Raw genomic sequence first — 24,741 nt, forward strand, 5'->3', positions numbered from 1 at the left:
CCTGCCGAGGAGCGGCAGCGCAAACTCGGAGCTGGAAAATTAATGAATAACCGAAGCGTTCATCGAAGGCTGGTTCGTGGTTCATTCGTCAGACCGAGGCATGCTAGCACTCTGGTTGGCACTGTCCATCGTCAGCCCGCCGCACGCCGTTCAGCGCTTACTGCGGTAAATGTAGAATTTTAAGGTCACGTAGTACTCCTAAAGTAAGCCTCACATTTCTTTGACGATTTTCGGGATAGAGTTACTTTTCTGAATTCCGCTTCGAAAGAGAGATTTACCGTCGAAATTTGAACCCTATTCGTTCATTTCTTTATTCAACGTAGGAAGAAAAAGGGTGAGTGCGCTTGGTCGGTAAAGGTAGGAGGAGTACTACATGACCTTAAATATTTAGGTGCACGAGATTTACCATTCATTTATGTAGTACCTACCCAGCTTATTTAAGCTGTTTACGTATGATCCGATCCTCATTTATTATGGCCATAGTTTCCGTGTGCGTGAATTACTTATTTACTTCATTTCCTGTTTCAATGTGGGAATTTTTACTCGACAACCGATCGTTAGTTCGAATTTCATCACGCGAATGTGCTGTATGAACAGAATTTGATTGTGGAATTCATTGATTGATTACTTATACGGAGGTGAAGTAGCAGCCTAGAAGACAGACGGAACTAATAAGATACTGAAAAATACTGTTACATGGCAATAGTAGATCTCTGGGAGCAATAATTGCTACGCCCAACCAGGAATTTGATTATACGATTAATTAAGGTCGTGTAGTACTCGAATCCTACCTTTGCCTACAGAGCAAACTCACCCTTTTTCTTCATATATTAACTAAACAATGGAACGAAGAGGATTAAAATTTCGACGGCGTATCAATCTTTCGTAGCGGAATTCAGGAAAGTTATTCACATCCTGAAAATCGTCAAAAAAATGTGTGGAAGAAAAAGAAAGAATTTAGTCGGTCTGCAAGGGTAGGTGGACTACACGACCATAAGATAGAAATTCGATAAAAAAATAGATTATCGTCGGATTGGATAGATAACTGTAGAATGGCTTACATTTACGCGACCGTTTTTCGTATATCAAATGTTGAAATCGATGTAACTTGTTGTAGAATATCGTGTCTTTTCTGCGGTTCATTGTTAGAGAATTAACAAGCGATAGTTTTTTCACGGAAAGGATCAGTTATTAAGATAAGTTGAGTTCACAAATACACAATAGATTCTCTAAGTCCGTCTAGTTTGTACTCAAAAAAGGAAAAAATCGGTGTGCCAAAGAAGATCCAAATTCTGCTAGGTACTTAACATGTGTGCTATAATTTTGTCTCGTGAGAGAGATACATCTAACGGTGGTACAAAAATTCACGGAGTTCATAAAAAGTTATACTTTTCAACGCAATTCTAATGATACTTCAACAAAAAAAAGTATCTTGTCGGAAACTGTAATCATCTTTTATAGAAACTTGTAAATTTTTATAATTTTTCGTATAAATTTGTAATTTTGTATGCAAAATACTAAGCTGTTCGAATATTTCCTACAATTTTCATCTAACTGCACTTTATTGCAGTTTGGAGGTAAAATTATTTTCATCAGAGATATAACTGTGCATACACGCTTACTGCATAATTTTGTTACGGTGGAAGCTAAAAAGATCCATTGCTTCGACCATGATTCAACTGATTTTAAACAAATGCTAGTTCGAAAGGTTTGAATTTGAAAGTTTTATGGGATAATATAACACATCGCTCCATTTCACATTTGCATAAAGTAAAATATTTGAAATAGAATAGGGCCGTATTTTTATTTCCATCACAAACGATAATGCAGAAATTATGTGCAATTGAATTTCACGGTCTTCGTCCATGATTGATGACAGACGCTACTTTTGTCAATCTTTGTCGCAGGAAATTACGTATCATGAACACCTGTGCAATATTCATGAATTAATTGATAACTTGATGAATTGATAATTGATGATTAAGAAGCAACACAGGATCGTTATAAATTTCATTTGTAATTGCATCATACTTACTGCTGCGGATAAGTTATACACGCTAGTTTGACTCAAAGTTTCATTTGACGAAAATCGTTACTGTTCCATGCCTTAACTTTTTACAATGCTGAATTATAATCGGGGTAACAATGTTTGGATACTTTAATGCAATGTCAATAACTTCTGGATATTTCGCAACCGGGAAAGGAAAACAAAAAGTTTCAATAAATCTCACGTTTAACATTTATCGAGTTCAAATTTACAATATTGAAGATAAGCGTGAGACAATGAATAACAGTTCTGTTGGTTACAGATCCAATTATTTTTAATTTGATCACAAAAATTGAAGATTCGTAACTGAAGAGGAATAAGCAGTTGAAATTTTCAGGAAATATTTACAATTACATTACGAACTCCGTTCCAAACTCTAATTTAGTCATAAGTAGATTGAGCGAAGTTAATTTTCAAAAATTACCATTAAAGAGATTTCCAAGTCCGTCTTGTGATTAGAGCACATCTTCTAATTGAAAAAATTAAAAAAACCAATATCATCGTTCACATCGCAGATACGTCATACGTATGATGCTCAAAACAGATTACTTGCCCAAACTTTTTGCCTCTTTTACAAACTATACAATTCTCGCGGATAGTCGCATAAAAATTCAATTTCTGTAGATATTCACAGTTTTATTAGTTTTATTGAATCTATATAGCTCTAAACGTTAATGGGAAGAATTCCTGCATACCTATTTTTAAGAGTGCGGCATTTTTAGTCAGATTAGAACAGTATAAAAGAAAAACTTGAATTAAAAAAATTGAGATATTGCTTCGTATATAACTATACGAAGCTTTCAATTTTTGGGCATCTGGCATTTCGAAGCCCTTTATACATCATTTGAACCACGGCTATATTGATGGAGAAAGTCAGACTTCATGGAAAACATGCTTATTCAATACTTTAATGTAACTGCGTGAAGATACAATTAATATGATACACAGAAATCTTTTGCTCCCCCTTGAGGAAAACAGTAGAAATTAATCAAGACAGTTCACATAGGACTAATATTTCACTCGATGATGAGCTGTATTTTCATAAGTAACATACTACATCCAATATACTATGCACCTAACTATCTTGTACGCATTTACGTAGGCATGTACGTGTTTTATCCAATTCTATAAGCGAAATTGTCATACTAATACAGATAGAATCAATGTTTTAGATAATATTTTTTATGTAGGATACTTCTCAGTATAGGTCGCCGATACGTATCATAATATTTATACCAGTTCCCGAAATATACTATTGATACCAATTATTCATGTATATTTGACTTACCTTATGTCAGTATTTTCGGAGTATAACAATACTCGCATAAATGTTACTCTGTTTTAAGAATTTACCTCCGTGTAGAAATCTAATTTTGAAGTTATAATTCTTAGTACTTTGCGTTAAGTCACAAAATACTAATCAGAGCATGGTTTCCTAATGCAATTATTTACGACGTTGACATTACTGTTTCCTACTTACTTTGTTTGCTCAACATAATTGTTATTTTTAGAACGTCGGATATGATTACATAAATGAATAACTATAATTATTTGTACACCTTGCAAAACACAAAAAACAGTGGTTCTCGCCAGATGGTGAGTGAAAATACGAGTGGGTTTGAATGAATAATGAAAACAGAAAATTGTTTGACTGTACACGGACAACTTTCAGTGTAATTGTTATAGGGGTTACAACTTTAGAAAATTAATTCTTCCTTTATTATTGTAAATTGATATATAAGCCACTGAGACCTATATCACTTCATAAAGTATTGACTTCGGTGTCTTTACATATTTATTTTATTTGATGTAAGATACCAAATGATCAGAATCGAATAACAGCAAAGAATTTTGCTGGATTTACAAACTATTCCAAAAATAATATTTCGGTGAAACAATTATTTACCAGCACGTGCGTGGAAAGTTTGGTTTTCGAAGCCTGTGGAGCGTGGGTAAAGTGCTTCATTTCCACAGAGATCAGTAAAACAACGTTGGCGTATGCCCGCAATTAAAATGTTATATTTTACACGCTTGGGAATTCTTTGGCGCATGCGCAGTTTTACGCTGCAAATTCCATAATAATCGGAAATCGTCCACTACCTGCACTTGTAAAAAAGAATACTATTTAATACAATAATATAACGCAATAACATGTGCCGTAACGCCCAAACTTGATAATGATGGACATTCAATTTTTTTTAAACAATAATCAATGTACACTTAGGGACAATGAATCTGAGACGGATTATTTTTTACACTAGACAATTATGTTGGCAAAACAGAAAAACCTACCGCGCCATAGCCGGCCATGCGCGAAACTAACTCAATCTCAATAAACTTAACGTAACCCATGACCGTCGAATCTAACCATAGAATACCGCGGGGATAATCACTTGATGGATTGACACGTCAATTCTAAGGTTAGATTCGACAGTCATGAGTTAAGTTATCTCAAAGAACATAGACGTACATGGAAGCACAGGTCTCATGGGCCCGCTGAAGCCAGCTCTTGGGATGATCTAAGCGCGTTTGGCGAGTTTATCACCGCAACCGCCGGAAACGCTCGCGGCGTTCCGTTTCCGTGTTCCAGTCGATACGTGCACTACTACATAGCGCCGCTCACATATACGAGCGAGTGGCGACGTCAAGCGTTCATTTGGGGAACTAAATTGTTGGCTTCGACGTTAATACGGGACAGCCTCCTGACATACGCTGCTAAAAGTGGTTCGCAAAATGTCTCTCGATTCTGCCGCCAATTTCCACCACTAGTGGCGCTAGTAGTTCTCTGACAAGCTTGCGCGCGATCAGCGAGCGTGTCAGAAGTCTACTAGCGCCAAGTAGAGGAACTAAAAAACGGGGACAAAATGCGTACAATTTTTTAGCATACGAGCAGTGGTGAGTGTCAGGGGGCTGATACGGAACCTGTGCTTCCATGTACATCTATGTTCCTTGGTTATGTTTGTTGAGATTGAATTAATTTCGCGCTTGGCCGACTATGGCGCTGTAGGTTTCTGTGTTACCACCATAACTGTCTAGTGTAAAAAAATTAGCCGTCTCAGATTCATTGTCCCCAAGTGTACATAACGTATAATTTTTATGTACAGTAGCCGTAAAGTATTGTATTTATCGAGATATATAAATATATAAATATAGTTTTTTTCTAATGTAAAATATAGATGAAAAGAGATCTTCAATTTACTGCAGCGCTGTACAGTTGACGATAGTATTTGAACAAAGGTTGGAATTCAATTCGAAATTTTTTAACTAAGAAAGATTTTCATTTCCCATCCTGTTGTTCAAGATGGCAGTGCACTTTCGGGACAGATATTTTCTGTAAGTGGTTCAATGTCCATGGACCAGAGCACTGCAGTGTCTGTAGTAACTGTTACTTCAGGGAAGCCAGAATAGGTGTTGGAAGTACTGACGATGTTGCCAAATTCCAGTGTCGCACAATCTGAATAGAAATAGGATTCAAGTTCTCTATTTGGTTAATCAAACCATTTATTTTGAAAATTAAAATCGGATAACTCGTTCATTATGGACCAATCGCTCAGAGAAAAGTATACTCTAATTACAGCAAGCTCATAACTCGATATTTTTAAAGCAATACAAAAATAATATGAATGTAATCGATAAAAAGGAATGTGATAAGAAAAGAAATTCACTTAAATTATCACTAAAAACCAGGCAAAGTAAAAGAGTGTTGAGGATGACCAAAATTTTTTCGAGTGGGGAATGCAAAAGTCTGATAAATAAGCAATGAAAGCGTGCAAGTAATCAAAACGTGATTAGCAATATGCCATTAAAAATAGAATACAAGGTGAATAGAGGATTACTAAGTACCCAAATTCCATTTAAGTCCAGCTGTCGAGATGCTTGTAACTCGAGATCCAATGGGCATCAGAGCACACCATGAATTACGTTGCAGTAATGGTTCAGGTATTGATATCTTGTGAGTCCCAGGCTGTAGAAGCCATGTCAAAGAATCACTGGAAACTTGTATTACCTGAATAAAATAAATATCCTAAGTGAGTTGTAAAAGAGATTATCAATCCATGCTTAATCTGGGCTTTGCACAAAATTATTTTGATTTAATTTCAAATCTTATACGTGACCATAGGTGTTTCTTTGTTCAGTTATAATTAAACGAAATGAAGAATTATAGAAACGTTTTCAAAGTCAGAATAATGCCTAATACCTTAGTGAATGAATTTGTAGATGAATTTAGATTACTTGTTGATTACAACACATACAACACATACAACACCTACCTGGGTATCTCCAACAAGCTTTTTACTCTGGAACAATGTGTTGATATTGGCTATTATGTGATCCAATCTTCCAGATGTTTCCGTAAACACGTAAATCCCATCAAGCTGTGAATGTAAATAATTCATTAATTAAAATTCTCAATTGACTTTTAATGGTCGGTTATGTAGTATTCAGGTACATTTCTATGAAATTCGTTAAAGCGGAAATTATGTCATAAATTATATGGATACAGTAACAGGCTTGGCATTAATTATTAAGTTGATGAGTTATCAAGTGTGTTAATCAAGATTAAAAATGTAACTAAATATGTAATGGATTAAACGGAAAAAACTAAAAAATCAGCATAATCAAACTCAAGTTTAAATATAAATCATACATAGTGAACGTGAGATTTAAATTCATTAGCTTTCTCAATTTTTCCGAATTGAGCAAAAGCTAAACAAAGCTAAATTACAGATAGTGAACTATCTGATGTTCAATAATTAGTATTGATGCATGAAACACATTTTCACCATCTTGAATTAATATTTCTACTAACCATAAAAGATTCGTGATAAACTGAATCAATGTATCCGAAGTTTGATGGATTGAGTTTGATCAAAATTTCAACTTTTCTCTTATTTTGCGATCTGATAGTAAACGAACATACGTTAGTGCAATACTTAGCTTCAAGTTTATCATGTTGTGCTTTTAGCAAGATTGCCAAATTTCACTTACTCTGAAGCTTTCATTATTTGAGTTTTCAATCAAGCTCGATCCATTGTACTAGGTACAACTGAGTCAAACCTAAGTCAGGGTGGCCACTCAATTCCGCTCACGGAATTCCCTAACTAAAATCATTATTTTTTCCTGACATTTTGATGCACAATTTGTGCAGAAATCACTAAAAACTATAGTAACCTAGGTAAAGTTATAAAATTTTTTAAAAGTTGTTTAGTTCGTTCATTATGATTTTTGAAAGTTGACCAAAAATGAAAATTTCCATTTCCGTGGTCTTGTTAAGTATATATTTAAGAAGGGGCTCCAAGAAGCGAAATATTTTTAAAGCTAACATTTATGCTGTTTGCAATGAAAATCAAGGTTCCAAGAATTATGACTAATTAACGAATGTGTAACTTTCTGAAAAATGAACTTAAAAATTTTTTTCTAACGGGACATTTTTCTTTCAAGTGTTAAGAATACACCACAATTTATCCAAATTTTTAAATTGATATTTAATACAGCAAAACAATTATTTTGTGCGGTGTACTGTCTAGACGCGGGGCGCCTATGCCGTAACAGTTGCGCAGAGCACTACGTTCAGCGTTAAATTAAAATTACTAATACTGAAGATAGAATTCCGGGTGCTTGTACTTTTTTATTAGAAACTTCCTCCTCTTTAAGAATCTTTTTCAAATTTTCGCTAGGGCTTTTACTTTTTGAGTTATTGCCAAAAAACTAAGACTTCGTTTTTTTTTTTTGTTTGTTTTTTAATAATAACAATTGCAACTTTTATCGGCCGGGAAAATGAAAAAAACTTCTTTCTTAGAATCGCATTTCGAATCGAATGAGCAGTCGCTGATATTTTTAGGAGCCTTGGAACAATTTTTCGCAAGAATCACACTTGTGGACTAGACTATTAGGCGTCGGTGAAAGTGCGTCTCCACATGCAGTGACGGCCATAGATAAATCACACCGACGTCTGCTCGTTCTACTGAATTCATGTGACAATCAACAACTAAGCTTATAATCGTCAATAAGAAGAGAAAAAAAATTGTGACGATGCAGTGATAGTATCTCAATTTTATGGACAAGGCTTTTGAAATCCATGAGTTGTACAAAAAGTCCCCGACCAACCAAAAAATTCTTTGACATTTCCCTCACTTTTCCCTGATATACAAAATTCCCTGACATTTCCTGGTTTTCCCGGTTTTCCAGACGGGTGGCCACCTTGTAATTACACAATCTATACCAAGATTATAAATATGTAGATAGTTACATTTATCTTATTCGCTGTAGTGTAAACACCCAGTTGAAGCAGTGCTTTTGTATAGTCCGTAGCATCTTGATCAGGGGTATTTATCACATGGACCCCTAAGCGTTGCAGCTTGTGAAGCGTTGCTGGTGAAATACTGTCCATGTCGCCAGTGATTAGATCGGGAAGAAATTCTTTGTTCTGGCCATTCATCACTGATTCTCCACGAGAACCAAGGTACATTATCCATTGATCTGTTCCTCCGTCAACGGTAACTGTAGCACGGGCTAGAATTGCGCAAAAGAAAGTAATCAGTTACAACTATTACAGGAATATGAATTACTCATGTTGTGGGAAACACTTCTTGAATTAAGAGCATCACAGTAAAATGCATTTTATAGATGACTTAAGGTTCTGACTATACAATGTTCACGCAAAGCTCAATTTCTACTTGAACACTGCTTATATTTTATATCCTTTGAATTGCACAACACAGATAGTGCTATTGGGGATGTATAACTTCATGTCGAGTCAATAGATAAGGCAGAAATTTCATAAAATGATTGATAACGTTCAAGTCTAAATTTGATCAAATAAACACATACAGCAAGGCTATTAAACAAATAGATTTGAAGAGCAGAATGCAGTTACTGAAAGATGCATGACTCTTTGCAATTTGTTTGATAAGCCAGTTGAGGAATCATACGAAGGCACCATAAAAATGTTGGAATGCTTAGAAAATATAGTTATATGCAAAAATTTAACTATAAATATTATAATTATATTTCAAGTAAAAAAAATCGATTCTCAATCATTTGCGGCACCGCGTCTCATATATAAGACACCTGTTTTGAATCGGTTATTCAAGATTTATATTCAATTTTTTAAATACTGCTGTCATTTTTTTATGTAGTTGAACTTCTAAGACGCCAATGTTGCTGGTTTAAGAAGGATTACGGTGATTTCGCGAATATAGTGAGCGCTATAATTAACAAAATTTTGAAAATACCTGTTTTTACAAAATAATTGTCATTGTGGGAAGGTTATGAGGGACTAAAAAAGTGGAACTCAGCAATCTTGGGTTTTTGGAGTCGCTAAAAATGAGCTCAATATAAAAAATTCAAAATTCAAAATAACAGATTCAATATGGCGGACTGAAAATATAAAAATTAATTCGATTCGCTTGAAATTTGTTACTCCAGGAGTTTTTGAGGTCGCTGAAGACGAATCGGACACCAGAATTTCAAAATGCAAGATGGTGGATCGAATCTGGTGGACTGAGAATATAAAAATTGATTTCATTTGCTGATATTAGATCCACCATTTTGAATACTGAAAACTTAGGTACCCAGTTCAAGGAATTTGACTGTAAGACAAAATTCATGCTTCAAAGGGATAAACGGCGATATCCAGTTCACAGCACGCTAGTGAAGTTTTATCTAACCTAATATGATTAAATCAATGATAAAAATAGGATTTCAAGGTGTCGCTTCAACAATTCAATTTTAATTTTTACGCTATCACTGTGAAACATGTATGTTTTGTTTAATGACAGTTCATGGAATTTAAAGCAATCCTAAAGTTGTATGTCACGATCTTCAACCTTATTAAAGTTAATTACTCAAATCGTCAGAGGTTTACTAGTAAGAAATAACAAAAAAAAAAAAAAAAGTAAATCACAACTCGAATATCTGTGCTCATTGTCTTGCCGTTTCGTGAGTCTTTAATGGTTGCAATGATGGTTTTTTCGTACATACTTAAGGGGTATGGCCACTGTAAGTTTTTTGAAAAACCGTTTTTTTTTTTATTGGCTTCAAAAATAGTTTAAACCCTCTAGAATAAGGAAAAAAAAGGTCCCGTGCGAGAAAAATTTTTTTTTGGCCCCCAAATCATCTTCAAGCGGAAAAACTGTCCTAGATATCGCGATGGATATCGCTGTTTGCACATTCAATGGCGGCCTTACCAACGTCTTGCAAATATTCAAGATGTTGGAGGTGGAAATTGGTGTACAGTTATATAATTTCTGCATCGAAGCCGACGCCAAACGCATTACGCACGCGGAGACATCTCTGAGCGACGCGGCAAAAAGTGCGCGCGCGCTCCAAAAATCCACCAGGAAAGACGAAGAAGACGAAAATTTGGCCATCGAAGGACAAATGTATGGTGCTGGGATTGCAGACTAACGGTAAAATTTTTTTTTACCATCTTTTTTTTATTTTTTCCAATAAAAAACTATTCGCAAAACTTTAAACGCGTTTTTCTCGAAACACGGTTTTTCAAAATGGCACGCAGCATCACTCGAACAATTTTCATTTTTTTTACTTGAAATTTTGACCAGATGTGAACATTAACATTATCTTGAGAATGTCGATCGGGATTTTCAATAACTTTATTTGTTGATTTTTTATTAACAAAAAACTAGCCGTTTTTTCGTCAAAAATCAATTTTTTTTTTCCAAACGCATGCAAAATCCACAAAAATTGATAATTTTTAAAATCCGATCGACATTCTCTAGCTATAACCCTCTAGATTGATGGTTTTTTTTTTTTTTGTTCTAGATTCAAAAGTGCACCAGTGGTGCTGCGTGCCGCGGAGCCCTGCAAGCAAAACATGCCCCGGGAAGATAGCTGTGGAACCGCCATTTTGTTTTTTTTTGCTGTAAAAAAATTTGATAATAAAGTTTAATGTATGCCCGATAACACCCTTAAAAGTTTTTTATCAATTACCTTCAATTTTTGAAGCAAAAAATTCGTGAAAAAACCTTTTTTTTTGGACCGTTACAGTGGCGTTACCCCTTAAGACAATATTTATATAAGTTTTGACCTCATGTTTCATTACATACATTTGCAAGAAATACTTACTTGGCCCTAATCTTATCTGGTGGCAGTTATAATTCCTTTTACAATACTGTTTATAAATTTGTAATCACCTTGTTCAATTTCTGAATACGACAAAGTCACAGAATTATTTATTTCGCTTTATTTAAGCGAAATTAATTATTTATTTGCAAGTTTGATGTACACATGGCAAGTCATTCCATGCTAAATCGTTCGCTCTAAAAACAGTCGGGTTTTCAAATTTTATGAAGATACATGAATATATAGTCTTTGATCCGAGAGAATTCCCCTAATTTTTCCGTCAAATCTAAGTGTCACCATTTTCGGAGTTATGCGCAGTAAAAAATTTTAAACAATAGCAAAATAGCTGCACACTGCAATCTTTCAAGGCTCATACCTCCGAACCTATTTATCGAAGATGGGCTCCAGACAGGACTCACTTAAAAGCTAATAAAAATGCTCTTTAGGACATAAACATGTATATTAATTTCAGTATCCACATAGTCAATCATGTTTTTCCATTGGTATAAGTATTCAAATGAATTTTTCACTATGATCTACACCACTAAAAATTCTCACAAAAATATTGACCTGTTGTTCATACAATTTTCAACGGAACATGAAATTTTGATGTTGGAGAAACAATGGAGTCTATGTGAAAGAAACAAGGAGCCCAAAAAGCCTTATACCTTATACCTAAGCCTTATACCTAAGAAGCTGAATTTTATACAAGAACTGCAATTGTGTCAGGTATTTGTTGTCGAAATTCATACATTCAGCTTCAACGTCTGCCACCATGAATGCGCTACGCAATCCAAAAAGATTTCTGAGAAATTTGGCAGTTTCATTGTATTGTAAGGGGATTACTTCGTAGCACCACCAACAATATTGTTTTCGTTCGGTTAAGTTATTTTACTGAAACTAAGAGGGAAGTCAAGTATAACAGTTTATTTTTGTCAAAGCGATCAGCAGCACCTTGTCGGACCATGCTTCTCTACTACAATCAGAAAGCGAAATAACTGCGGAAACTTTGTCTTTGACAAAAACATGCACTTATTGTAGTGTTGTAAATAATAAATGATTATTGGGATTAACGAACCCAAACTATTTCAATCATTACTTATGCAAAATTTTCTTTTATATAGGTCACGTCCCGTTAGACTGTATAAAAAGAACGAGATTTCCTCACTTTTCACATACGCCACATTATATATTCATTATAAAAATATCAAGTTTTATATAAATTTGAATGAGGAACATGCAGGTATTTTTCAAAGAATTCCAGGTCGTTTAGTCTATTGTGAAAAATGCTTTTAAATATTTGTATCAATGAAAAAAGACATATCGTCACGAGAGAACTAGAATTCTACTAGCGTATACTACCATTTGTTAGAAATTTTTGACTATGTAGTTCTCAGAACACTAAGATTCAGAAAAAATCAGGGAAATTCTCACAGGGCAAAGCCAACATATTCACAGGCTTTTATCAAATTTACAAATATTAATGTCAATTTTGCCCTAAAAGTGTGCAGTATGATGTGGAATGACTGATGTGCAGTATGATGACAATTCAATAAGATAGCCATAAAATACATAATTCTGGAAAATGTAGAAGAGTTGGAGAATTTTCAATTTTGAAGCCACGGAATTTCACGTACGATGATGGAACTTTCGTGAAAAATAAATATATCAATGGTAATGAAAGTTTCGCCATCCATACCTTCAAATTTTACCAATTTTGAATGTTGTCAGTTTTAAAAAATTTTAAATCGAAGAGAGGATAAAAATATAAAGTAATACCAACATTTTTTGGTTATGGGAATATAAAATTTCTTTCTCATATTTTACCATTGGTATATAATTTCTGTAGTAGAACAGCTAGGTGGAATATTGAATTTCGTATTTAAAAAATCTAAAAGAATCCGAGATTTGCAAATTTCAGTTCAATTTCTATCGTAGAACAGCTAAATGGAATATTGAATTTCGAATTTAAAAAATCTACAAGAATCCGGGATTTGCAAATTTCAGTTTCTGTAGTCACCTTTTCCAAAAAAAGTTAAAGCTGAAGCTACAATTGCAACCCAAATATTATGGCTTGTGCCTGGATTCAGCTACAGGATTTAATATCCTTTGAAATATGTATGATTTCTTTAATTAAGCAGGCTTGCTGGTCGAATTTCAATAGTATCAATTATATAAAAAGATACTTATACATTGCATATGTATCAAATTAATATATTCATGATGTAAGACGATATTTTGAAAAGTGCAGAAATGGAAAATACGGAAATTACAAACACCAATTCAACTATCGACGCTTCATTTAAAATCGCTTGAATATACTCAAATATTAATAGAATCGTTTGATTTCAGTTAACGATAGCTAATTTTATACAAAATAGTGTTTTCTGAAAAGTCACTGGAATAGGCTATTTTGAGTCATCAATCTTATATTGCCATTTGACGATTGTAAGCATTAAAGGTGTAGTAATGAAAAATTAAATATTTAACGATGCTAACGCGCTAAGACAAAGCATTTCAGTGAATGTATGGAAAATAATAATATGAATAAAGTGACCCATCACAAAGTTAACTCAAAAAAATCTACTAGATTATTAACCACGTTTAAGCGATTTGTAAGTAAAACATGGATGAGCTTATGTGTACAATTACAGTATATTAAATTATTTTATTTCTTAAGACTTCTGTAACTTATGAATAGAACAATTTGATGAAGATTTAATGTACAGCTATCTTGTAACAAAATCGATAGCAAGTATCGCTTTGACCAAACAACCTCCTCAAAAAGTGACTTCATCCTCAATGTAGCTTTTGTTCAATTTTATTTGATGCTTCAAACCCTTCCCTGACTTCACTTGGTTCACATGTTATTGTAAATAACAGTAATGCCAAGTTAGATGTAGGCAGAAAACAATACTTAACAGAACAATAGTCAAAACGATCATGACAACACCAGTAGCAAAATGCGTAACGAAATTCGAACCTTTTTTCCAAGCATTTCGGAGTATGCTGCGTTTCAGGCGAATGGGCCTGTTTAAAATAACGACAGCATGACCGTAGGTTGGCGGGCAGGTGAATATATTGAGGGGGTTCCATGTCGTCCAAGATCTGGTTGAAATATTAACTCCCGTCAGGATTGGAACAGATTCTTCCGAAGCTAGAAATGTGTTAATGCAAAGTTAAGATAATCGCCAGAGTATATCCATAGCACCATGCGCCGTCCATCAATATATTATATCTGTACTACACAACACGCAGAATTGATAATTACGGTAAGATCATGCGTTGAATGCTACACCTGCGAACACGTCTCATAACGGTGACAATTGGCAAATTAAAATAGATCAATCTCTAACATACATTCACCACCATTCCCGATGGCTGCTTCTGATTGCGTGTTCATTTTCGGTTAATATTCATTTCTAATATCATAACGATAGTAGTTAAGGCTGACCCGGTCACTTACTAGTACAACTCGGAACAAATAACACAAGGCTGGCCGCTTGCGGACTGACAGAAATTCCTCAAACGATTATGTCACTCGGTCACACACGGTACATCGCAAAAAATTACTACCATGTTTATTTGATCTTGATTGTTGGTATGTTTTGAGGGTTATTCACTAGCGTACAGTTATCAAAAGTCAAAACATAACTTCACAATCTAAGACGTGGTGTAAGAGATTTAGGTTGCGTTGACTGAAATATATAAAAAGACTGCTGGCCGAAGCGGATTTTCACGGGCAGCAAAATACTGCGACAACAAGTTGAACACGTGGTTCATCAGTGGATCTCATTTCTGTTAATATTCACTTGCGATTCGTGAGTTCCGTAGTTCTGACCAGTTCTGACAGAGAGAAACCTTCTGACCCATGGTTTCGACCCATAGACTTTTTCGACCTCCCCAGAAGACCGTGCATACAGGGCTGAGTTCAGAAGCCTTGCTCGAGTGATTCGAGTATCATTGTGTCTTTGTTTAATCTCATGTGTCAGACAGAGACAGTACGATATCCGAGTTCACTCGGGTAAGGTTTCTGAACTCAGCCCAGGTCTTGCAAGCAACTGAAATTTGAGTGGTGGGGGTAGCCGGGTTATTGTCCAGATTTTTTTTGCCACTACTGGCCGCTACGCGGCGCTGTCAGTCATTCATAGACATATATGAGTGAAGTTACTACAACGTAAGGTTATATTCGAATAGCATATGACTGTGATGAAAATTAATAACACGAGAGATAAATGCAATGACGACTAATTCCTGTGCGGTTCCGACCTGCAACACGGGGCGAAAATCAGTTAAAGAGAAGTGCTCCGTGTTCAAAGTTCCATCGAAGCGTGAACTGCGTGAAAAATGGATTGCTGCGATTCCAGGAATTTTTGACCTAAAGTCGTCACAATTTGTTTGTGAAAAACATTTTCCGGAGCGATTCATCAGACGGAAGTGGATAAAATATGACGCAAACGGTCGGATTGTCGCAGAAGTAAGTTTATTCGTTGCATTTTTTCCCATAGTTGTAATCAATATGAGTTTTAATAATAATTTTTGTGACTTAGCATTGATTTTTTTTAAATTGAATATGACAATGACTGCTTTTTAAGGCGCCGTATTCCCGTGTTCGCCTCGACCCTTCGGCAGTGCCTTCTGAATTTGACAACATCAATGAAGTGGGCAATGTCAATGTTGCCGATGGCTTCATCGAACGACACAATAGGAAGGAGCACAATTATTGTGTTACGAAAGAGACTCCAACGTTTGAAGCGGAGAGTACACCGGTTGGCGTAGCAATTGAAACTCCGTCATCTTCAGATCACGACCCCATTGAAAGATCTTCCATACAAGGTATACATATATTATACATAATATGCTTATGAAAATGTACTCTTAAATTTATAATTATATGAAATACCATGACACGAAAACTTGAAGGGGGTAGCTATACTCAGCGATGATGCCCATGTTAAAGGCGCAGGAAATTTTAAAAAGCTTGGAATTTAATAAAATTTTGTGAGCATATTCTTTAGTATTACATATGAAAATACCATTTTTTTATGTTTTTTTTCTACATAGTTCTTGAGTAGTTAAATACTAAAGTTCACGTGTATAAGCATATGAGGCAATCCACGTCATTTGCTCAGCCGTGACCCTGACCATTTTTAATTTTTTTGATTTTTTTTCATAAAATAGCATCCTATGCAAAGAGTATCCTCATTTTTCTTAGATTTGTAACGCCTGTATTTCAGAAGTTACAATTGTTCGAAAAATATGGATTGCAGAAAGTTCAGAAACGTTCTAACGCCGATATCTCTTAAATTTATCGATATATCGAAAAATGCCTGCACATCAATTTTTTTCATATAAGTTCACACTGTCGTAAAAAAAAAAGGAAAAAATTTTTAAATCATCGTTGTCAATATTTTTTCAGCGTGTAAAGTGAAAACTATTTTTTTTAAAGATGATGGCCATTTTTTTTTTCTCAAAAAATTCTCTTAAATAATATGATGAATTATATGAATTTTAACGCTGGTCCCATCATGAGCCCATTTTTTCTTCCATGTAAAAAAAAAATAAATTCCATTTTTTAACGAAAATTTTGAGTGTTTCGTATGAATTACTAATAATTTTTATTACTCATAATACTCATAAGTAATAATTATTGTACTCATTTACAATTGCTAATTTCAGGGATAATTTTACAATTAGTAGCCCGATCTAATATGTTGAGGATTATTTTTCAATTACTTTCCTAGAAGAAATACTAAAAATTATGCATTATGGGAGAATATATGAATGAAACACTAGGGAGATATTTTTTATCTTGAGAGAGTTAGATATTTATTTTCTTACTCGTTTGAAAATTTTAGACAATCGAAGCTGATCAGATTTTGAAAAATCTTTTACTCTCAAGGCACCATCACTATCATTCACAACACAGTGCAATTTTTGAGTACCTGTCATGGTTTTTACCCGTTTATACCGGTCACTTAGTTTTTGCGCTACGTTTTGATAGGCATCTGATGACGCGAATTTTGCGGTTATATTGGGCAAGTTATTTGTCTGAGCCGCCCACTCATACAGATCGAACGAAGTCGTTATCTGTTTATGCATCGGTAATTGGAAACTTGCAGGTGCAGCCTTGAGAGTAAAAGATTTTTCAAAATCTGATCAGTTTCGATTGTGTAAAATTTTTATATGACTGAAAAAATGAATATCTATCTCTCTCAAGATAAAAAATATCTACCTAGTGTTTCATTCATATATTCTCCCATAATGCATAATTTTTATTATTTCTTCTAGGAAAGTAATTGAAAAATAATCCTCAACATATTAGATCGGGCTACTAATTGTAAAATTATCGCTATAATTACTAATTGTAAATGAGTACAATTACTAATTGTAAATGAGTACAATAATTATTACTTACGAGTATTATTAGTAATAAAAATTATTAGTAATTCATACGAAACACTCAAAATTTTCGGAAAAAAAATGGAATTTATTTTTAAAAAAATAGAAGAAAAAATGGGCTCATGATGGGACCGGCGTTAAAATTTACATAATTCATCATATTATTTAAGAGAATTTTTTGAGAAAAAAAAATGGTTATCATCTTTGAAAAAAATAGTTTTCACTTTGTACGCTGAAAAAATATTGACAACGATGATTTAAAAATTTTTTCCTCTGTTTTTATGAAAGTGTGAACTAATATGAAAAAAATTGATGTGCAGGCATTTTTCGATATATCGATAAATTAAAGAGATATCGGCGTTAGAACGTTTTCGAACTTTCTGAAATCCAGATGTTTCGAAAAATTGTAACTTCTGAAATACATGCGATAAAAATTTTAAAAAAATGAGGTTACTCCTTGCATAGGATGCTATTATAGAAAAAAGATCAACAAAATTAAAAATGGTCAGGGTCACGGCTGAGCGAAATGACGGTATATAACTAACATATATGTATACAGATATACATTTCGTGTAACTCTAATTACTCAATAACTATGTAGAAATTAAAAAAAAAATGGTGTCTCCATAATTGATGTTAAAGAATGTTATCACCAAATTTTATTAACTTTCTACAAAATCTCTAACATAAAGAAATGGTTCAAATGCGAATGAACTCGTAATAATATGACTTACAATTCTAATAGATATAAAGGTGGATGAGTATATAAACATTTGCTTTATTTTCACAGATGTTTCAACCAACGAAATGGCATCGGATCCTGTAACGAATGATTCGGCTGAGCCGATGCAGGATGAACCAATACAAGATGATCGCGCCCCCGAAACGAGTGGCTGCAAATTTAACTTTTCAGAAGTTACCTTAAGCTGTAAGTGTTTCCAGTTAACTGAACTGTAAAATAAGTAAGTTAATTAAGTCCAGTGGATATTGTGTGCGTTCTAATGTGCTATGAAAGAACCCCTCTTAATTATGTGTGAGTCGAACCGTTTCAATAAAAAATTCGCCATGCTATGAACATCAGTGACCAACAGTAATATCGTCTAATACTTTTTGACAAATTATTTAAACATATAATTATTCAACAATTAATCTGTCAATTTTTCTATACTATAATCGAGTGTAGTGATTTTTTAGAAAGCTAATGAATTTGAAAACAAAATCATAAGCGATGGAAAAAATTACCGTACTCGACTAGTGTGATAAGGACAAGAAAAACTAACAGACTAATTGTTGAATAATTTATAATTTCAATAATTCATCAAAAACTATTGAACCATATTATTGTTGATTATTGTTCGGAACATGCCAAATGTTACTGGTTTTCATCAGATTTTCAGTGAATCGCGTAGTACGATAATTCTTCCAATTAGATACAATTGTTGGCTGGAACTATTCGACTCGTACATCCTTAACCCTAGACTGGTCTCCCTGTGAGCGTGACGCCGCGCTCCGCTGTTTTTTTCAATGAACAATCGGTTAATTGGAAAATTTTGAAAAAAATTTGACTTTTATCGTTGAAATGTTTAAGAAACTATTATATTTTTTTAATTATGTATCCTGCAAATTTTGAAGAAAATTAAAATAAATTCTAGGAACTGATAACATTTTTCCGATGCTAAATGGAATTATCCGGTGAGCGACGTTGCCGAAAACACGCTGAACGCGCTTGGGCAGTGTAGAGGGGATTTGGCACCGTCGCAGCCAATATATACGGCGGCGAATTCCTCACCACCTGACCAAAATCGTTAGGTCGCTTATGGTGACCAGTCTAGGGTTAAATGTGTCAATTATTCCGGAATTTCAGTTTATTTCTGTTTGTACAGGTACTACTGAAGGGAGGACTGAATCCATCTTGATACCGAAGCCGTGGACTGTTAGTGAATTGAGCACAGATAACGCGGCTGTTCTTTTTTCATACGTTACACCTAAGGTCGACAACGGCGAAAATGTACCGGTCATACAAAGACTGGTCAAGCTGGACCCCAACAAACAGCTGCGTTATTTTGTATACGGGCGTGTCGTGCACGAATGTAAACTCCTGCAAGTCTTGGATAGCATTGATTTACTACCGCAAGCTTTGGAGAACTTCAAGAATATGAATTTGTGCAACGGTCTTGGCTCTATCAACGAGCATCATCTGTCATTAATCAGTGTCTTCAAAGATGGCGTCGACCATTGGCGTGACCGAGATTGCACTTTGATCTCGAAATGGAAAAGATGTGCTTGCTGCATTAAAATGAGGGCTGTAGTCCTAAAGAGAGAATCGAGATCAAAAACGGAAAAATCGTTGAAACGTGTCCATCAAGCTTCCAACCCTATTGACCAAAGGAAGATAAACGCATTGCGGAAAAGAAATGAACGTATCAGACGAATTCAGCAAAGAACCCGTAAACGTATCCACCTATTGGAGGGAAGTTTGAAAGAAAAAGCTGCTGAAATTGCTCTCATTCGTAATCAAACTTTAATCAATAGATGCTCAAAACTAAAAATTCCAGCCACTCAACAGACTGCACTTCAGGAAATAATTGCGGCTGCAGGGAAGAACGGTAAGAATCGTCGATACGGGGAACAGTGGATCATACTTTGTTTATTGATGAATATAAGGTCGCCGAGTTTTTACGAATACCTTCGCAACAACAATGTTCTGCCACTGCCTTGTTCTCAAACCATCCGCGATTATTTTTCACTGGTCGACCTGAAGTGTGGTTTCGATAAAGACTTCGCCAAATTGCTTTAAAAACATTTCGATAAAAAAACGCCTTTGCAACGACATGGGGTGATTTTCCTGCATGAAATCAGCTTGAGGGACTCAGTGGACGTATCTTCAAAAGATTTGAGTTACGTCGGGTTGATTGACTTTGGTGACGATGGTCTGCAGTCTGTTAACAGTGAAGATCAAGCGGCACATGGGCTAGTCATCATGTTCCAACCTCTTGCGGATTCATATACACAACCAGTTGCAGTTTTTGCATCGAAAAATTCGGTCAAGGGTGAAGAACTCGCGAAGCTGGTCATTAAAGCCATCGAATATTTGGAGAAAGCTGGTGCGAAAATTCATGGGGTCGTCGTCGACGGTGCAGCAACAAACGTCAAGATGTGGTCAGTATTGGGTGTCTCAGGTTCGATGGAGGATACAAAGACCTGGTTCACGTACCCCGTTGATGAAAAACGAAAAGTTTTCGTATTCTCTGATGCACCTCACGTTATTAAAAATATTCGGAACAGGCTTTATAACAGAAAAAAGTGGCAGGTAAATATCTATTGTAATGGACTTTCCACTACATCTATAAAATAACATAATACAAAAATACAACGAAGGATATAGTTAAACGGGACTGATTATCTAGTTTATTTCAATTCAACTTTTTATTTTCAAGCAAGTCTTACTTCTTATGCACAATGTAAATGTAAACTGGAACTAAATTATTTTAAATCATCTCTCATCTGCGAATATATTTAAATAAGGTTTAATTATTTTTTCCAAAGGTCACTGGTGTTAGTACACTGGGAGAAATTTTTAGTTCTGGTTACCGTTCAGTCCTTAATTATTTAAATTTTTTACCACAATCAAAAAATATAGTTCTAGGTACAAAACGAAAATTAGTTTTGTAGCTGTCACCAGAAAGTCTGGTATCTGTTACTATACTTTCTCATTATGATCACTGTTACTATATTTTCTTGTAAAAAAGTACAGTAAACCGACAAACTAATTTTGCGTTGCAATTACCAAAAAACGATCGACAATAGCGCAAAATGTTTACATTTACCTGGTTTTTCGTAATTCCAATAATATTTAAACACCTTTTTTTAACGATACCTGTCTTACTGAGTTTTTCTAATTATTATAACAAATGAAATTTTTCTCGGTGAAGTAATATAATTTTCGGCAACCACATTAATAGTTACATCTAAGATGTTGTTTTGTTGAATTTAATATTTTGTTTTTTTTTTTTTTTTATTTAATTTTCGTTTGTCAGATGACGTGCCATTTAAATGATTCACATCGCCAACTCGGAGAGAAAATTCGGAATGATTTACGTCGATACGTTTTGATTGTATTTGCTTCAATCACATTGATGCGCCAGCCTCGACGATCGACGCGTCATACTTCAATAGATTGGAGTTTTAACTCGGCGAATTGGCAAAACTCACTCCAATATGTTGTATGACGCATCGATCGTTGAGGTGTGGCATGTCAATCGTTGAGATCTGGCGCGTCGATGCTCCGTTGAAGTACTCCACCTTTATTATTCACCTATTTTCCGTCAATCATTTACTTCTCTTACCTCGACAAGGAGTTGACATTAGTTATTCCAAAGTACCTGACGTGGAACACTTTAAATTTTCCGTGAACGGGGATAATTATCCACTTATTAATATTTGTGAAATTGATATTTGAGTACACTTCATGAAATTAAAATTCTAGGTCTTGTAACCAAACTTGTTCGTAAGGAAGGTAATGAATGAGTGATTCAAAGAGGAAGGGGACTTCTCCGTGTTTATTTTGACGTCGTCAGTTATACAAACGACATGGTTCAATTTATCAATTTAAATCTGTCGCAATATACGAAGGTCACACTATGTTAATTTGCTTATACAAATATTAATTTCTTAATATATTTTTAAATTGTACCAGAGATACTCATCGTCAGTGCTGTCACGAAAGTTATATGTGGCTAAGGGAGCCAACATAGAATCCATGGAGCGAAAATGTCAAGATTAACACTACGGTGATGGTAATGATATTAACACTTGGCGTTGCACCTCCACTGTCCAGATATTCTGTAGTTGTAATTTCAGTAATCTCTGTTGTTGATGATGATCCTTCAGAAGGCGATTCTGTCGTTACGTCGTCCTCAAATTGAATCTCCAGCCAGGCAATTATAGCTGGAGAGTTTTCTTCATACCAGTTGAGGTTCGACTTTGCGCTGTTCACGTATGAAACGAGTGCCGTCAAGTTCTCCGCAACAACTTCCGTATTAACAGTAACGAAAGTTTCAAACTACATGAACAATAAGAAGCATCATTCAGTTACAAGTTTAAATCACGCGATACTTGAGGTCATGTAGTATTCCTACCCTTACCGACAGAGTAAACTCACCGGTTTTTTTCCCTACATTAAATAAACATGGGGTGAGTTTGCTCGGTCGGTAAAGGTAGGAGTATTACATGACCTTAACATTGAAGTCTAGAGGCTACCGGGACTTTTCGTTCTTGGTCCCAAACAATTAATACACGTCTGAATAACGGCCATGTTTAAAAAATATGTAATACGTACAGTTGCAATTTGCTCTTCAGTTGACAATCGAGTTGCTACGCCGGAGAATACAGAGGCCACACTGCTCCAGTTTTCGTAACTTTAACAAAATGAAATTGAAAAAAATCGGCAAATGGAAGCAAGATTCTAAGAATACAAATAAAAAGAATTTCAAAAGAACTTACTATTCGTACATATCGTTATAGTGGTCAATAATGAAATCCAAGGTCAGCTCCAAGCCGATTTGACCTGAGCCGTACACGGAAGAGAAAACGGTCGAACTATCTTGTTTTCGAATACCATGATCTGTTGATATTCCGTAGTGAAGGTAGCTGCGAATAATTTGAACGAATTTGACTTTGACATTTTTCTGTAAAAATTGAGGAAAGGCGCTACTTATAATTTTCAAAACTCTTTTTCAACTTCGCTCACTGCGCGGCTGTTACTGAAAATGTTGCTATGCAAGTGAACTTCAGTTAGGCATTTCAGAAATAGTCTTATCGATTACAGTGGAATGATCAAGATGTCAATCATGTGAGTTCATGCGATGGTCAACTTATAATTGCTATTGTTACTATTTGTATCTCGTTCCTATTTATATCATAACCATGAAATCCCTTTTCCGTTACTAATTAATTGAACTAATTTATCAAATTCGGTGAACTACGCAGCTTCTAAATTCGTGCAATTTATGATCGACAGTATAACGATTAATAACAATCCAATAAAAATATCACTGTCCCAAAAAATACCGATACTGAAAGAAAAAATGTGGTCGAATTTTGCGAGTAATTAAAAATTACACGTAGACTGCAGCATACATGCACACACAATAATAATTAGTAGAATGAACAATAAAATTAGTTGAGAATAGAGTGACTATTATTAGTCTACATCCGCATGAAAAATACAAAAAAAACTAAAAAGTATACTTTAACTCACTTGGATAAGATAGTTGTGTTGGTGGTACATCCAAGGGCGTTTAAAATGACAACTTGTTCAGACCCGAAGTTTGTAGTTCCGTATTGTTCCCATAGGAAATCCCAGTCATCGTAAGTTCCATACTTGAGAGCTGTACAATAAACAGCTGGTCGAATGTTTGGCGTTATCCTAAAACAAATAAGGACATTGTAAATTGATCAGCACATATTTTGCATATTCTCTGCCAATTTCTACAATTTCACGCATCTATTTTTCCTTATTTTCTCTGCAACTTTGTAATTGTTCTCACAATTGCCTGGAAATATCGAAAAGTGATTGACGTTAATCGGATACTAATGACCTCCTTTTAAGCGAAATCATCTGCATTTGCCCGTTAAGGTTACGTAGTATTTTTACCCTTACCAACCGAGCAAACTCACCCTGTTTCTACCTATATTAAATAAACAAACAAACGGAAAGGGTTAAAATTTCGATAGTGCATCGTTGTTTTGTAGCGGAATACAGGAAAATTACTCAAACCACAAAAATTGTCAAATTATAATGTGTGGTTTATTTAATACAGGAAGAAAAAGGGTGAGTTTGCTCGATTAGTAATGGTAGGAGTACTACATGACCTTAAATTATTCTCGATTCCTTCGATTCTTATAGCAATTTTTCACACAATTTTCTAATAGTCTCTGCACATTTTTTTTACGATATATCTGTAACTGAAATACTTTGTATTTGTCTGTCGAATTTTTCCCGGCTTATCTGAATTGTTTTACGTTATTCTTCAACTGTACGTGAATTTTTGCACTTTCCCAACGCAATTGTATGTCGAATAAATAAAATTGCTTTGTTGGCGGGAAACTTTTTTTGAATTACTTTGAAAATTTGTGCTGAAAATCTTTGCAAACTTTTTTGAACAATTTTCTATTATCTAACATCATCAGAGTTTTGAAGAAAATAT

General features: G+C 34.8%; 3 protein-coding genes across 6 annotated transcripts in view; 1 reads left to right on the forward strand and 2 right to left on the reverse strand.

The window, feature by feature from the left end:
• Positions 1–3,061: 3,061 nt before the first annotated feature.
• LOC124211098 (thiamine pyrophosphokinase 1) lies at positions 3,062–15,152 on the reverse strand. 3 transcript variants are annotated; one of them, XM_046609819.2, is made up of 7 exons: positions 14,973–15,152; positions 14,492–14,829; positions 14,115–14,288; positions 8,298–8,560; positions 6,319–6,423; positions 5,891–6,053; positions 3,062–5,501 (listed from the first exon to the last, which is right to left on the reverse strand). In XM_046609819.2, exons 2-7 carry the CDS (start codon positions 14,532–14,534, stop codon positions 5,344–5,346), a joined length of 906 nt encoding a protein of 301 aa, XP_046465775.1. In that variant the 5' UTR covers positions 14,535–14,829; positions 14,973–15,152; the 3' UTR covers positions 3,062–5,343. The 3 variants fall into 3 exon arrangements, with proteins under 3 accessions (XP_046465775.1, XP_068989336.1, XP_046465774.1); XM_069133235.1 differs by having other exon boundaries at positions 14,948–15,152; XM_046609818.2 differs by having other exon boundaries at positions 14,944–15,152.
• A 7-nt stretch (positions 15,153–15,159) lies between these two features.
• On the forward strand, positions 15,160–21,407 carry LOC124211097 (uncharacterized). The gene is made up of 4 exons (XM_046609816.2): positions 15,160–15,608; positions 15,727–15,967; positions 18,324–18,461; positions 19,417–21,407. Exons 1-4 carry the CDS (start codon positions 15,372–15,374, stop codon positions 20,328–20,330), a joined length of 1,530 nt encoding a protein of 509 aa, XP_046465772.1. The 5' UTR covers positions 15,160–15,371; the 3' UTR covers positions 20,331–21,407.
• A 657-nt stretch (positions 21,408–22,064) lies between these two features.
• The window catches only part of LOC124211096 (uncharacterized), a 37,717-nt gene continuing 35,040 nt past the window's right edge, over positions 22,065–24,741 (reverse strand). For both annotated transcript variants that reach the window (XM_046609814.1, XM_046609813.2), the window contains 4 exons: positions 23,793–23,960; positions 23,036–23,182; positions 22,872–22,950; positions 22,065–22,595 (listed from right to left, as the gene is read on the reverse strand). In XM_046609814.1, coding sequence (XP_046465770.1) covers positions 22,260–22,595; positions 22,872–22,950; positions 23,036–23,182; positions 23,793–23,960 — 730 coding nt within the window. In that variant the 3' untranslated portion in view covers positions 22,065–22,259. The remainder of the gene's footprint in view (positions 22,596–22,871; positions 22,951–23,035; positions 23,183–23,792; positions 23,961–24,741) is intronic.

Source organism: Neodiprion pinetum, chromosome 2, assembly GCF_021155775.2.
Source record: "Neodiprion pinetum isolate iyNeoPine1 chromosome 2, iyNeoPine1.2, whole genome shotgun sequence".
NCBI classification, from domain to species: Eukaryota; Metazoa; Arthropoda; class Insecta; order Hymenoptera; family Diprionidae; genus Neodiprion; species Neodiprion pinetum.

Bases quoted from the DNA above. Each gene is read 5' to 3' on its own strand.
- LOC124211097 (XM_046609816.2), top strand. From the start codon at position 15,372: ATGACGACTAATTCCTGTGCGGTTCCGACCTGCAACACGGGGCGAAAA. The intron at 15,609-15,726 runs GTAAGTTTATTC...CTGCTTTTTAAG, and splicing joins ACGGTCGGATTGTCGCAGAA to GCGCCGTATTCCCGTGTTCG. The intron at 18,462-19,416 runs GTAAGTGTTTCC...CTGTTTGTACAG, and splicing joins TTCAGAAGTTACCTTAAGCT to GTACTACTGAAGGGAGGACT.
- LOC124211098 (XM_046609819.2), bottom strand. From the start codon at position 14,534: ATGAACACGCAATCAGAAGCAGCCATCGGGAATGGTGGTGAAT. The intron at 14,289-14,491 runs GTATGTTAGAGA...ACACATTTCTAG, and splicing joins CATCGGGAATGGTGGTGAAT to CTTCGGAAGAATCTGTTCCA. The intron at 8,561-14,114 runs GTTCGAATTTCG...GCGCAATTCTAG, and splicing joins CCGAAATGCTTGGAAAAAAG to CCCGTGCTACAGTTACCGTT.